The sequence below is a fragment of the Labeo rohita genome, chromosome 23 (genome assembly GCF_022985175.1).
Source record: "Labeo rohita strain BAU-BD-2019 chromosome 23, IGBB_LRoh.1.0, whole genome shotgun sequence".
Taxonomy (NCBI): domain Eukaryota; kingdom Metazoa; phylum Chordata; class Actinopteri; order Cypriniformes; family Cyprinidae; genus Labeo; species Labeo rohita.
In genome coordinates this window covers 18322053-18337330 of record NC_066891.1, presented here as the reverse complement: position 1 = coordinate 18337330, position 15278 = coordinate 18322053, and the positions used below count along the sequence as shown (strand labels likewise).

At 36.0% G+C, this 15278-nt stretch overlaps 1 protein-coding gene across 1 annotated transcript; it reads left to right on the top strand.

Annotated features, from left to right (window-relative positions):
* The first annotated feature begins 7501 nt into the window (after positions 1-7501).
* Positions 7502-15258, top strand: arhgef3l (Rho guanine nucleotide exchange factor (GEF) 3, like). The gene is made up of 12 exons (XM_051096858.1): positions 7502-7655; positions 7863-7920; positions 8028-8090; positions 9376-9420; positions 9706-9813; positions 10794-10961; positions 11401-11463; positions 11537-11633; positions 11712-11788; positions 13722-13979; positions 14302-14472; positions 14594-15258. The coding sequence occupies exons 1-12, from the start codon at positions 7600-7602 to the stop codon at positions 14810-14812; spliced, it is 1383 nt and encodes a 460-aa protein (XP_050952815.1). The 5' UTR covers positions 7502-7599; the 3' UTR covers positions 14813-15258.
* Positions 15259-15278: the final 20 nt, after the last annotated feature.

Sequence of the window (15278 nt, the reverse complement as noted above, 5' to 3'; positions counted from 1 at the left end):
TCTTGCTTTATTGTCTTTTCTTTGCTACTGTTGTTTTTAAAATGTATCTATAAAGTTAATAAAAAGAATCTGCAATTAATCAAACTGGTTATCAGGAATATTTCAGTGTTTCGGTCGGGAGGTTACACAGTACACTTTAAACCTGGAGTATTTCATTGTTAATAGAAAGAGAAGTGTCACAAAACTCATTTTTACATGTTTGAACAAATGTGTGTTGGCAGCATGTGTTCACAACCACCCTGTTATGATAAAAATCCACCCAGTGGTATTTTTGTAATCTTCACAAGAAATATCTCCTTTTTCAAATCAAGCAAGTAATGACGTCACACCGACAAAGGCCGCTCCCACGATAGTTGATTGATATGACGTCTTGCCTTAGACACGTTCTGATTGAGCTGTAAAGCCGCCTTTCCACTATCTCCGACGAACGACAAGCTACTGACCGAAAGTCATTAATTTAGAACAGGTAGTAGTGCCGGAGCTGCCTGGAGTTCTGTTCATATGCTAATGCGGATTTTCAAATCCAATTTGAGCTGCGGATGCCTTAAAGGAGTCATCGGATGCCCGTTTTCCACAAGTTGATATGATTCTTTAGGGTCTTAATGAAAAGTCTCTAATATACTTTGATTAAAAATTCTCAATGGTTTTATAAAGCAACACCCTTTTTACCTTGCCAAAATCGGCTCTGCAAAAATCATCTCATTCTAAAGGGGTTGTTCCTTTAAATGAAAATGAGCTCTGCTCGCCCCGCCCCTCTCTTCTCTCTGTGGAGTGACGAGCTTGTTTACATTAGCCGCATTTAGCCGGGTTTAGCCGCTAAACTTCCTAACTACCGCGTTATAAGGAAAGGCGATTGCAAAGATTAATAAAAAAAACGCTTATACTCACTTCTGCTGTAAGTGAAGCTGGATTATGAATGATTCAGGAGAACATAGATGGGCATCTGAGAAGGGCTTGATTTGAAAAAGCTAATATTATTTTTATAGATTAATTAAAAACCACTGCATGGATTTTAACATTATAGGGTAGATTTATACATACACTGCCAACACACATTAATGTTCAAACAACATGAAAAAGTGAACTTAGCATCCGATGACCCCTTTAAAATATTTGAACTTCTGCGGCTAGAACGTATGCGACCGCCTGACCAAATGTGATGTATTCTATTAAAAACTATGAACGTAAGGTTAGAATAACCAATATTTTGTTCACTTTAACAGGGCTCTCAAGTCTCACGCATTCACCGTGAGACACGCATTTCAACCAGTTCACACGCTCTCACGCCACACCTTGTATTTCTCACGCTGAGAAAGGGACAACTTGTCCCGTTCTATTTCTCCCACTCTGGCCTATGCATCCCTGCCTCTGCTGAATCGTTTTTATCCCCGGTGGTGATAATCCCGCGAACCCGCTCCTAAATTCCGATCTAAATCAAACGATTCGCAATACACGCTTTGAAGTCCCGTTCTGAATCGAATGATTGGCGATGCGACTGTAGCGCTTTGAAATCATTTTGCGACGCAGTGTTTTACTGATTCGGAGTTTCAAAAAGCTTTGTTGATACTGTGTTCTTTGCTCCTTTCTCTATATAATTTATTCGTTGTTTGAAATGAAATCATTACAATTAATAGGCCTAACTTACAATGTTTTTATTAAATTGTGATCACGTTAGACAGTTTTCGTCGTATTAAAACATTTCACGACATGACACTCATTATCTGGTACTTGCCTAAAAAACGGTATATAATGTGCATTGTTAACAGATTACACTACCATTAGGTTACTTAGGCTATAGCTTTACTGGAGTTGGTTCAACCTCCGCCTATGGAGAGAGAAAAAAAGTTTTCAAAAGCAATCCCCCCCAGACAAATTTATAAAATAAATTGTTTTATATATTTCAAAAATACAAATGTACCAACATTGTTGGGAAGGTTATTTTGGAAATGTAATGAGTTACAGATAACAAGTTACCCTATTTAAAATCTAATAAGTAGCATAACTATTTTAAGTGCTTTAAAAGTAATGTAACTGATTATATTTGATTACTTTTTGATTACTTTTCTAAAATTCAGTTATCAATTAGGTGTGTGTCCTGTTCTGTGTTCTAAACTCCTGAAACATCGGTATGTCATATTTTAGACCAGTCAATGCAATTTGGGAAATCAAATCTGTGTGTGTGGATCGTTAACATTTTCTTAAGCAACTGTAATTTAACTGTACATTGTTTCTCAGTAACTGTAACAGATTTTGTTATTAAATTACATCATTCCATTACTAGTTAGTGTAGTTAAGTTCGAGCCCCTACCACTGTCATCAAGGCATCAAAATGTGCAAAAAACACTTGCAATACAAAATGCCATTCATAAGTGGAAATGTGTAGGCCTCTCTCTCTCTCTCTCACACACACACACACACACACACACACACAGCTTGACATAGGCTGCATGCTTAGGGCAGGTTCTGCAATCCTACTGTATGTGTACAGTATATACATTGAGCACTGCTGTTAATTTGGCTCGTTTGGGGGCAACTTTCTTTTTATTTTTGATACATTTATATGTTTTAAATATATAAAACATTTTTTTTGTTTGTTTGTTTTTAATTTTGTATGAATTTGACTTTTATCAGATTTACCAGTTGTGATAATTTCTATTTTGTGCTGGTCAGACTTAATAATAAATAAAATTGAATTTCTATCAAAAACTTGAGAGAATTGCGTGGCGCCGAGGGGCCGCTGTTGCAAATATTTGGGGGCTCCTCCCCTAATAGTAATCTCACTCCAAACTTTTTCCAAAACTTGAGAGCCCTGCTTTAACATTATTCTTTAATAAATTACGTTGATTGCCACCATGAAACCTACTATGTTTTTATTCTGGGGGTCATTTGTTTTGTGACGATACATTCATACATTGATTATATTCATTCAAATCATTAATTTTACCAAGGTGAATATCCTGAGGTAACGGTTGCTGCACGATCAGTTTGAAAGTTCTGTGCGACAGTTGTGTCCGAATGTCGTGTGCAGTGTTCGACTCCGACCGCCGTTGTGCCCACGCCGGTGCAGGTGAAGACAGCAATGTCTCCCATTGAGCGATTGAGGTGCTCTGTTGTGGATGTAATAATTATCATAGCAGTCATAATTTATTCCCGACATCTGAGCCACTGAAGACACAAGGGATTAACGTTACTTTCGTTTTAGAAGGAAATTCGCCCGATCTACATATATCCGTCTATGTTCGAGCGAATCATTCGGGATGCAGCTTCTCCTACAGCAGAAGTGAGTATAAGGGTTTTTATGCATCTTTGCAAATCGTCTTTCCCAATAATGTGCTAGTTAGCAGGTGTCGCGGCTAAAGTAAACAGACCGGCTTGTCACCCCACAGTAGAGAGGGGCGGGGTGAGCACAGCTCATTAGCATTTAAATAAACATGCAATAGAATTTTTTACACTATCACTGAGAAATTTTAGCCAAAGTATGTTACAGACTTCTCATTAAGACCCTAATGAATCATATCAGTTTGTGGAAAATGGGCATCTGATGACCCTTTTAAACCACCTTTATTATGATAGGACAGATCAGATTTGACAGGAAGCGAAGTGGGGGGAGAGGGGGTGGGATCAGGAAAGGACCTCAAGTTGGGATTCGAACTTGGGACACCTGAAGCGCAACAGCGCTGTATGTCGGCACGCTGCCCACAAGGCAGTTTATTTATGAAACATTCGTCAATCGAAAAGCAGACAACAATCATACTTGCACAACTCTGTTGCTGCCCTGAAGAAAGAAACTGCATCCACTGTTCCCTTAACGCTGGGCTCTTCAGGAAGCTGAACAAGGTTGTCTTTCCCTCACAACTAAAAGCACACCTCTTTGGTGACGTTGATTTTGTGGCCTAAAAACAAAATGACATATTAGTAGGGGTGTGACGAGACACTTATTCCACGAGACAAGACATGAGACGAGACAAGATTTTTAAACTTTTCTTATGAAATCCTCAATGATTAAATGTATAGGGAAAATGGTCTTTTATTCAACTGAAAAACACAAAATGCAAAAAAAATTGGGTGCATTTTGAACTTTATAAAATTAAACTTCCATTTTAATGAATTATGTGCAGTAAAAAAACAACATTTAAACAAGAGCTGGATAAATTGAGAATCCCAGTTGTTTTTAATAAATTGGAGACCATGATTCTCTCATGATTCTGGAGGAAAAAATTAGAAAACTAAACAAAATAACGTAATTTACTAGTGGTTCTGACAAACTGTTCATTGCTTAAGTCTTTTAAAAACGTATATTCATTAGAACAAAAAAATAAATAAAATAAAATCTGAAATCTCCTGAATGAATGATTCAATGACATTTTTTTTAAACAGGCAGTTGTCGTCACCTCTTGGCGGAAGAGGATAAGCGTTACAAAATATACAAGTGTTCGGACACTTTCGTTTTGATTGCTGCTGTAACTTTTATCCCAGTACTTCTATTATTTAAATGTCTGTAACAGAAATAATGATTATAATGTGGTTGAAAAGACTGTTTGCGTTGCTTTTTCTGTGTTCACATTTACCCCGTCCCCGACCCTCTGATTCATTAACATGGGCAGCGACAAAACGTGCTTCTTAAGCTACACTGACACTGGTGATGTGAAACAGTCCTAATACACATAGCTAAATAGTTGCCATTCAGGAATAAGATCGCGTGGGTGTTTGAATCGATATTTTAAGGATTAATCGTGCAGCTCTAATGTAAACACTGCAAAATTGTTTTGCCAGGATATCGTCACGAGATCACATCCCTGCAAATTAGGGTTGGGTCGATAGATGATGTCATCGACCAGCAACATGACCAGCTAAGGACCAGCATAAACCAGCAAAGGACCAGCTTAAACCAGCATCAAAACAGACCTAACCAGCATATGCTGTTTTTTCACCAGGGTTGTGTATTAAGTTACAGCAGCATAATGTACAGTATCTATACTGTTACATCTATGCTGTTAATATAACCCAAACAATAAAATTTAAAGAGAAAATAAACTCACTGTTCTGGACTGAAGAACTTCTATAGCTCTAATAAGAAGACTTTTTTTACGTGAATACTGCTTTTTAAATGCTCTAGCTTGAAGATTAACATGGCAGATTGGGAGGTGTCTTGGCTAATACAGCAGTGTTATGCTGCCTTCACGCCATGTCTTAATTACCTTAATTCCAAGATGACATTAACATTTTATTCATAGCTTTTCATGTTGTCAACAGTCGTGGGTGGGGCTTGGAAAATGTGACATCACCTTTTATGGATTCTGTGAGCAGCTTGTTCTGAGACACTGCTTATGATTTATGAGAATTACAAAAAGGAGGGGGTGGATTTTCATTAGAATAGGTTGGTTGTGTACACACTGCCAACACATTTATGTTCAAACAACATGCACTTTTGTAACCCAAATGCTGGGTTCAGCCCATTAAGCCATTTTATTGGGTTATTTTTGGTGCTGGGTTATTTTTTTAACCCAAATGCTGGGTTAAACTTGTTGGGTCATTTTATTGGGTTATTTTCAATATTTTTTACCCATGTGCTGGGTAGTTTTTTGTTACCCAATTGTTAGGAATTTTTTTAAAGGTTATTTTTTTTCTATCCAACAGCTGGGTTAAGCCTGTCTCTGACGAAACAACCCAGCTGCTGAGTTACAGTCAGTCAGAGCGCTGGCTTTTTGAGTCCTCTACAGGAAAGAGCGGTTCTTAGCGCCACTGATTTGCCGGTCTGAATTTCGCCGTTACCCCAGCGAACAGCAGCCCTTCACTGGTTCAGATTTCGGCGGCACGTGAGAATTATCGCTATTTCAGTAAAAAATGATTACAGAGAATGGTTAAAAAGACTAAAATTAAAATTCAACTTTTAAATGTTACATTTGTTATGTCTAAAATGCTTGTATTCACACAAATAAATTCAATTTGCCTTGTATTTTGTCTGTGTTCTTGCTTATTAATAAATGTTCATTTTTTGATAAACTAGCAATATAATAATTTTTAAACAATAGTTGACTTAAATAAAAAAAAAAAACAGTATGTTTGGTAAAAACATTTAACCCAAGCTGGGTCAAAATAACCTAGCATGTGTTCTGTCCAATATTTACACAGCGCTGGGTTGCCAAATAACACAAGTTGGGTTGTTTTTAACCCAGGATTTTTTAGAGTGTGTCAAAGTGAATTTTGCATAATAGGTGGCCTTTAACAGTGTAAATAAGTCAGAATGCATAGCATTAGACCTCCCTTTTAATATTTGACATCAACAATATATAGCAGAAATAAGTAATTTGGGTCAACATTTTATTAGGCTTTGAATTTAGATAATAGCATTCTAACCAGTTGAGAAAATTGCGTTTTCATGCACTCCACTTTCACTGGCCCATTTCATGACATTAACCTTTTTGATTTAAATTTACTCCAGTTTGGCTCTTACACAGTGCTCTAAATCACAGTTTTATTGTAAATTAAATGATCAACACATACATTGTACTTCTCCCCCTTTTTCTACTGATTTATTTCATCCCTCCTGCAAAGCTGCAAGTGTTTACTGCCACTATGTGCTTCATATTTTGTGTTTGTGGTGCTGTTTTAATTTTACATATTTGCTCTCATCACATTACAGAATTGTTCTGCAGCTTATCTTTCATGCGCTTGTGGGTGTACTTCATGTGGTTATGTCACTTTTCAAGAACATGTAAAATTTTAACCCTAACCCTTTTTAATGCATTTGACTTTGTTTAAAATTAACCTAGCATCTAAAGTAGCAAGTATTAAATACAGTAAAAGTGCATTTGCCAAATTTAACCATTATTGTAAGGAAAAGAAAAGTGTTAAAGTTAAACATTTAACAAACTAGCATTTGATCCCAAACTGACTGAGAGAGACTGAGTGACTGCTGACTGTTAGGCTACGCTAACATTATTTAGATGAAACTCACAAACCTTGTAAATAAACAGCAGTGGAAACCACTAACATATTCCGCAACCTTCTGAGGTTGACCATCACCATTTTCTAAAGCACGTTTTTTCCAAGACATCTGATGGAAAAAATGACTTGTCTCTTTTAGGCCATACTTTGTATTCTTTTTTTGTATTCTTGTATTACTTTCTTCCTGACATGCTTCGAGACAAGCCAAAACTGTGACGCAAGGGCATCTTAGTGGCACATTTCTGTGTCATGTACTGAGCAAGCCATGATATAATCAACTGAGCAGTAGACACCACTTTTTTATTTTCAGAAATAGGTCAGAAGATCTGCTTTAACTTCCGTCCTCTTCAGTTATATGCGGCTGGCGTAATTACACGGGGACTCAAAGATCTGTCAGAGGCGTTAAGAGAGGTTGATTTGTCTTCGTTCTGCCTGACAACAGGAAGTACACATTTTTTTCTGACACAGGATGTGGTTTCAGACATGCAAGTGTAAGAGGAAGAGGGGAGGGCTGGGAGAGAGTGCACATTATCTTTTTTGTCTTTACTTTGAAAAGTTGGAACAGGTGCTTCTAAGATTTATGGTCTGATTTTTGATGTAACACTCTTTTGTTTACCGCTGTTTCTTTTCATAAGCACATTTGGAGATGCTATGAGAGAGGAAAAGATGGAACCTGAAGAGACGGAGGTTGATACATCACCTTCCTGGTATGGCTTTTTCACAGTCGCTCAAACTAAAAATCAAAGACATTTCGGTGTTTAACTGTCATTCTGATCGGCTGTAGTGGCATGTAAATTCACTATAGTCTAATAGCCGTTCACTAATGAACCAACAGGTGATAATTTGGATTATACATCCTAAGATAATACGTCTTTTAAAATGTCATAATTGCACTTTATTTGATTCTTACTCAGGTCTCCTGTATCTAGAGACAGGCTCCTCACATACGCCAACCTGTCAGATATTGCAGGGGTAAGTTTCGTTTTGGTCATAAATCTCATGCATATTTTAATGGACAGACCTTAAACTGTAGGTCTTGCTCCTTTGAGAAATGTATTATCTGTTGGTTTTCTGAGCAGAAGAAAAGAAAACAAGACCCAAGTAGTGATGCTGAGAATTCAGCCCGAATCTTGGAGGACTGTGTAAGTTATCTATAATATAAGATGCAACATGCCTGATCTAAGTATGTTGTAAATCATTTTAGTATTGTCTTATAGAGTACTAGATGTTCGAATGTGATTGTTTGAGCATCTGTTACAAAAACAGCCACGATATTTCCTGTCAGTCTGTCTTCAGATGATCTAAAGATGATCTACTCAGCGGTTAAAGTTTCTCTCTGTATGCTTTAACTCAGTTATTGATTTTGTATGAAGATTAATGCTTGTGGGTTAAGGGGTCTGACAGGGTGAAAGTGGTCTACCTGTTTGTGCTCTACACCGGAAACTTGTTGAGACCAGGTGACTCCATAACAATCCATGGCTTTCCTGGTCTGTTACACAAGACATCTAAAAAAGAGCACTCATCTTTCAAGGGAAATGAAGGAAGGTTACAGTAAAAGAATGAAGCAACTTGTGCTCAGCTGTGAGTAAAAAGCTGACAAGAAAAAAAGCTTTACAACTCAGTTTCCTGTCTCAATCCGCTACATGCACACACTCTGAATGACAGCAGTTCAGTCGCACTTGGCGTTGTCGCTGTTTTTTCAAATACTGATATTTTTGGCCCGGTGGACTTTTCGAAAATAAACTCTCGCACTGATCAAACACTTCGTGAGATAATAAACAGCTGAAAGCTGTCAACACAGCTTTTACTGTAAAAACAAATTAGAATCTAGAACCAGAACCGTTCATATGTTTCACAAATTGGGTCTGATCATAGTCTGTGGTGGAAATGACGTTGTGGAAACGGCCTAGTTTTGCTAGGGTTAGGTTTATAGCTAAAATTTAAAGCATCCTAAATACACAGTCATTCACGTCCTTTGAATGATTTGACAAAATTACAGCTTGATTTAAGAATTACGCAATAATTTGTGAGATTTTGACATAGCTCATAGCAATAAATTTATGATTATAGCTTTTTAGATTATAGTTTTTTAAATAAATTTTACAATTTATTTTTTATTTTATGACTTGTTTTAGTAATGAAGTCTTGGGCTACGGCAAGGGTTAAACTGCTGAATGTTAGAAAGCGTTTCCAAATCTACTATAACAACCATAATATAGCAAAAAATAAAATGTTTAATAAAAAACTGGCTGTGGTTGAAAAAACACCCACTCACTGATTTGTGAGTGAAATTTTTTGTGTTATTGTATAATATTTACTGATATTTGGTGGAATCAATTCAAACAGAATGTATAGGTTTAGTGCTTTCATCTGCTTGTGGTTATATGCTTGTGCTGACATCTGTGCTACGCTACACGTCTCTTTCAGGAAGACGATGACTTTCCCATCAGTGACCACATACAAGATTCTGAGGTACAGAAATTAATATACATCCTTGTTCTAGTACATTTCTGCTCTGCAGAGTAACGGTCTATGAACCATTATAGTATCATGACCAAAGTCTGATAAAGCTCAAATTTAATTGTTAAACTGTCAGTTAACTTTTGCGGTTTCAGTGAATGCCATGGTTTTGCATGCTAGCTAGATATTTGATAGTCCATGTTTAAACATCTGCTTACTTTAATGATACATTAAAACATAATGATACTAGTACATTTAAACTTTGACCCTTATTCTCTGCTGTTGGTCTCATATTAGGGTCCATGTAACAAAAGAGTCAAACCAGTTGACAAAGGTGCTTCAGTCACTGGTATCATAACACCATTGAAGACCCCTGCACTGAAACGCTTGGGGCAGTCCATACAGGTACAATAAATGTCGTCATGCACACGCTTTCCTTTTCTCATTCATCTCCACACATTCCCACCACTGAATAAAGAATAAAAAAAGGTAAATAATTGTGACTTGTTTCCTTATAACTTTGAGATATAAACTTGTAATTCTGACTTTTTCCTCAGAATTTTGATATAAACTCACAATTCTGACTTTTTTACTCAGAAGTGCATGATGTATACTTGCAATTCTGACTTTTGTCTTCAGAATTTTGATATAAACTCGCAATTCTGACTTTTTTACTCAGAATTTTGAAATAAACACACAATTCTGAGATATAAACTCGCAATTATAACATTTTTACTCAGAATTGTGATATAAACTCACAATTCTGACTTTTGTCAGAATTTTGATCCAAACTCATAATTCTGACTTTTTCCTTCAGAAATGTGAGATATAAACTCGCAATTCTGACTTTTTTCCTCTGAATTTTGATATACACTCATAATTCTGACTTTTCCCTTCAGAACTGTGAGATATAAACTCATAATTCTGACTTTTGTCCTCAGAATTGAGAGACATAAACTCGAAATTTTGACTTTTTTCCTCGGAATTTTGATATAAACTCATAATTCTGACTTTTATCCTCAGAATTGAGAGACATAAACTCCCAATTTTGACTTTTTCCCTTGGAATTTTGATATAAACTCATAATTCTGACTTTTGTCCTCAGAATTGTGAGATATAAACTTGCAATTCTGATTTTTTTCCTCAGAATTTTGATATAAACTCACAATTCTGACTTTTTTCTCAGAACTGTGAGAAACAGGCTTCCATAAACACCAGTATTTGACTAAGAAAGTACATTATTTATTGTTATATATTTATTGATAAATATATAGATACACAAATTTTATATAATTTATTTAAAAAGTAATTTATACTCACATTCATACATACATACGTGAGTAAATGTGTGTTTATGTATATTAATGTATATTAATTTTCCTCAGCGTTCTATCAGTTTCCGGACAGAAGCCAGGCCATTGCCCCCAATGCCAATAAGAACACGTCAGAAGGCCTCTTCATTTCCACGGCGGCGGAGCAGCCAGCTGTGGAGTGACACAGTTGACAGTCTGAGCCAGTCTGAGCTCAGTACCAAAGAGATCAAACGACAAGAGGTGTGAAAAGCTGCTTGAAAAACACAGAGAAATGCTTCGTACTCTTTAAAGTTCTTTTTTTTTTTTGCATGATGTAATTTAATTATTAATTAATTAAATTTAATGTTTGTGCTTCAATTTAAAACATCAAACAGGTTGTTTTGTACCTTAACACCTTTTTAAAGAGTTTTCAGCTGCCCAACTCTGTCTTCACTACCTTAGTTGTGAAACAGGAAGTGAGCTGGTATACGAGGCCATGTTCTCTATTTCAGTGTCAGAATTTCCTCTGAAAGGCTCCACCACATACTGCCAGAACTGACTGGTAACTTGTGACAGGAGCGTAGCTCTAAAAGTGTGCAAATTTGTGGTATCTTGTGCTTACGCAAGGCCTCATAAGATTAGAACTACCTGTACAGTTTTTACCCTTCATTTATGTTTAATTTATATTCTTCATCTGCAGGTAATCTATGAGTTAACCCAGGGTGAAAAACAGCTCATTGAGGATCTAAGTCTAGTCAAAAAGGTTAGTGCAGAATTCAACAAGTTTGTTTTTACCATGTTTATGGGAGTTAATTTAATTTTGACTGTCCTGACAGGTGTACTATGAACCAATGCTGAAATTAGACATCATGACAGAAAGTGAGCTGGGACAGATATTTGGAACACTTGATTCTTTAATACCACTTCATGAAGGTAAACGTCAGTGAAGTCTTTGTAGTTGTTTCTTTGAAACACAGTGATGTATTTACAATTATTTACCTGTGCATTTAGATCTTTTAGCTCGTCTTGAAGGTCTTCGTGGAGCAGAGAAGACTGTGCAAGAAGTCGGACCCACCATGATGGACTGGGTCAGTCTTATGTTTGACAGCCTACCAATATGTAAAGATGAAAAAAAAAAAACATTGTTATAGTCCATATTTCTTAAAACATTGCCTCTATTATTATTGATACAACTCTAAAGGCCTGTTCACACAAGGATGATACATCATTTTTAATTATCGTTCAAATTCTAGGAGATGGAGGAAGTATGGAAGCCCTTTTGACCCTCACAATTCTGGAGAGAAAAAAAAACAGAATTTCAAGATATAAACTCTGATTTTTTTTTTTTTACTTAGAATTGTGAAATAAACACACAACTCTGACTTTTTCCTCAGAATTCTGATAGAAATTTAAAATTCTGACTTATCCCTAATTGTGAGATATAATTTGCAATTATAACTTTTTTCTCGGAATTGTGAGATATAAACTCACAATTCTGACTTTTTTCTGAGAACTGTGAGGTATGAACTCGCAATTATAACTTTTTTACTCCAAATTTTTATATAAACTCACAATTCTGAGTTTTTTTCACAATTCTAATGCAACTCTAAAGGCCCGTTCACACACAAAGATGATAAATCATTTTTAATTATTGTTCAAATTCTAGGAGATGGAGGAAGTATAGAAGCCCTTTTTTCCCTTACAATTCTGGAGACAAAAAAAACAGAGAATTTCAAGATATAAACTCAGAACAAATGTCTGAATTGTGAGATATAAGCTCTGACTTCTGACTTTTTTCTCAGAATAATGAAATATACAGTAAACACACTCTTCCTCAAAACTCAATTCTGGCTTTTTTCCTCAGAATTGCGTGATATATACTTGCAATTGCAAGATGTGAAGTCAGAATTGTAGGATGTCCAGTGTCTAAAAAGGGAAAAAAAACCCCACTTATCTCACAATTCTGACTTAATAACTCACAGCTGCGTGTTATAAAGTCAGAATTGTGAGACATACATGATACAAACATAAAAACATGCCAGATATAACACAATTTGGACAATTCTAGAGAAAAAAAAAAGAATTACAAGATATAAACTCATAAAACAATTTTGAATAAATGTCTGAATTGTGAAATATAAGGTCAGAATTGCGAAATATTTGTGACCCTGGACCACAAAACCAGTCTTATGTTGCACATGTATATTTGTAGCAATAGCCAAAAATACATCGGATGAGTCAAATTTATCAATTTTTCTTTTATGCCAAAAATCATTAGGATATTAAGTAAAGATCATGTTTCGTGAAGATATTTAGTAAATTTCCCACCGTAAGTATATCAAAACTTAATTTTTGATTAGTAATATGCATTGCTATGAACTTCATTTGGACAACTTTAAAGGCGATTTTCTCAGTATTTTGATTTTTTTGCAACATCAGATTCCAGATTTTAAAATAATTGTATCTCGGCCAAATATTGTCCTATCCTAACAAACCATACATCAGTCGAAAGCATATCAGCTTCCAGATGATATATCTGTATAAATGTATAAATCTCAATTTCGAGAAATTAACACTTATGACTGGTTTTGTGGTCCAGGGTCACATTTTGAGTTTATTTCTTGAAATTCTGACTTTGTTTTATTTTAACAACTTAAAGAATCGTATGACAAAAAGTCACAATGACCAATTTTTTTTTTTTTTTTTTTTTGTGGCAGAAACTGGCTTCCATAGGAAAGCTGATTTAACATTTACAGATAGAGATAAACTTATATAGTTGAAATTATTAGCGACTAACATTTTTTCCCCACTGATGACGCATTGACAGCCAATCAGAACACACTTATATAGAAAAATAGAAGGATATTGTGTCATGGTTTTGTGTGGAGGCTAATATAAGTTATATTTATAGTAGTAAATACAGAAGTTATTGTTCCTGGTGTAAACTGGCCTTAAAAGTTCACCCACTGAACTTCAAGAAACTTTTGCGTGGGTTATAAGCTCTTTGCTGTCTTTCCATAGTTTCCATGTCTGGAGGCGTATATCACATACTGCTGTAATCAGGTTGGGGCAAAAGCTCTGCTCGATCAAAAGAAGCAGGACCGGCGGGTTGAGCATTTCTTGCGGCTGTGCCAGGAGTCATCCTTCAGCAGAAAACTGGACTTGTGGAATTTTCTGGACTTGCCTCGCAGCAGGCTGGTGAAATATCCTCTGCTGTTAAAAGAGATTCAGAAGAGCACTCCACCTGAGCATCCGGACGAGGAAGCACTGCCACAGGCGGTGAGTTTAAATGCTTCCACATATATTCTAGCATTGGATGTGGATCCAAGTCACTTGTTTTGTTCCTGAATGAATCAGTGTTTTGAACAAAATGGTTGAGTGATTGATTACATGATTCACACATACAGCATATAAATGCATATAAGTGGCATATAAATATATGGGAGAAACAGTAATGCTAGGATGTTAAGATGCAATGCAGCTATCTTGATTTTTGCCTGTAAACAATCGGTTGAGTGATTCAGTGATTCACTTTTCAAGACCTGTCACCTAATATTGTAACAATGCAACCAGCATATCATTTTATTTCTTGTTCTCTCAGATGGACCTAATCCAAAGGATTATAACAGAAGTCAATCTTAAAACTGGAGAGGCTGAGTGTCAGTTTTACAGACGGGGACTGTGCTACTCAGAAGACAGCCAGAGGGTTTCAGAAATCCAGGCATCTCGTTTTTTATACTGCCATGGTGAACTGAAGAGTACTAAAGGACAGGTAACTGCATATTTTCATGTTTTATCTTTTCAACAAATGTATAGCAGATCATTCCAGTGCTGTCAGTGTTTAAACTAAAACAATCCACACAGATATTTTACTTCTCATTTCTCTTCTCTAGAAGCTGCATGTGTTCCTCTTTGAGCTGGTGTTGGTTTTGACCCGACCAGTGGCACAGGACAGGGAAGGACCACTCCAGTTCCAAGTGTATCGTCAGCCCCTCCCAGCTGCTCACCTTCATCTGGAAGACCTACCTGATGGAGAGCCAAGTAACTCTGGATCTTTTCGTGGGGCTTTTACAGGCAATGATAAAGGTAGCGGCATTGCATCTTACACTTAGAATAATTTTTTAGTTTTGGTTTTATTTATTTATTTTTCAGTTTGAAAGCAATCAGGATTGCAATAAAACGATTACTATTGGATTTGAATAAACCGATTATTTAGTTTAACATCAGCAAAGTGTTTAATAAGGAAGTCTGTCTCTGCCACTGAATAAAAAATAAAATAAGGTAATTGTGAATTTTCATCTCACAATTCTGACTTTTATCTTGCAATTGCGAGTTTTATCTCACAATTCTTTTTTTTTCTCAGAATTGTGAGATGCAAACATTCTGAGAAATGAACTCAGAACTGCATGATATAAAGTCGCAGCTGCGAGTTATACACTGCAAAAAAGAAAAAAAATCATAAAATTTACTGAAAAAACAAACACTAAACACAATCATGGTAACACATGAAACTGAAATAATGCAATAAACATCAATTTAACAACATTAGATGTAACATACAACCCTAAAGTACAAAAC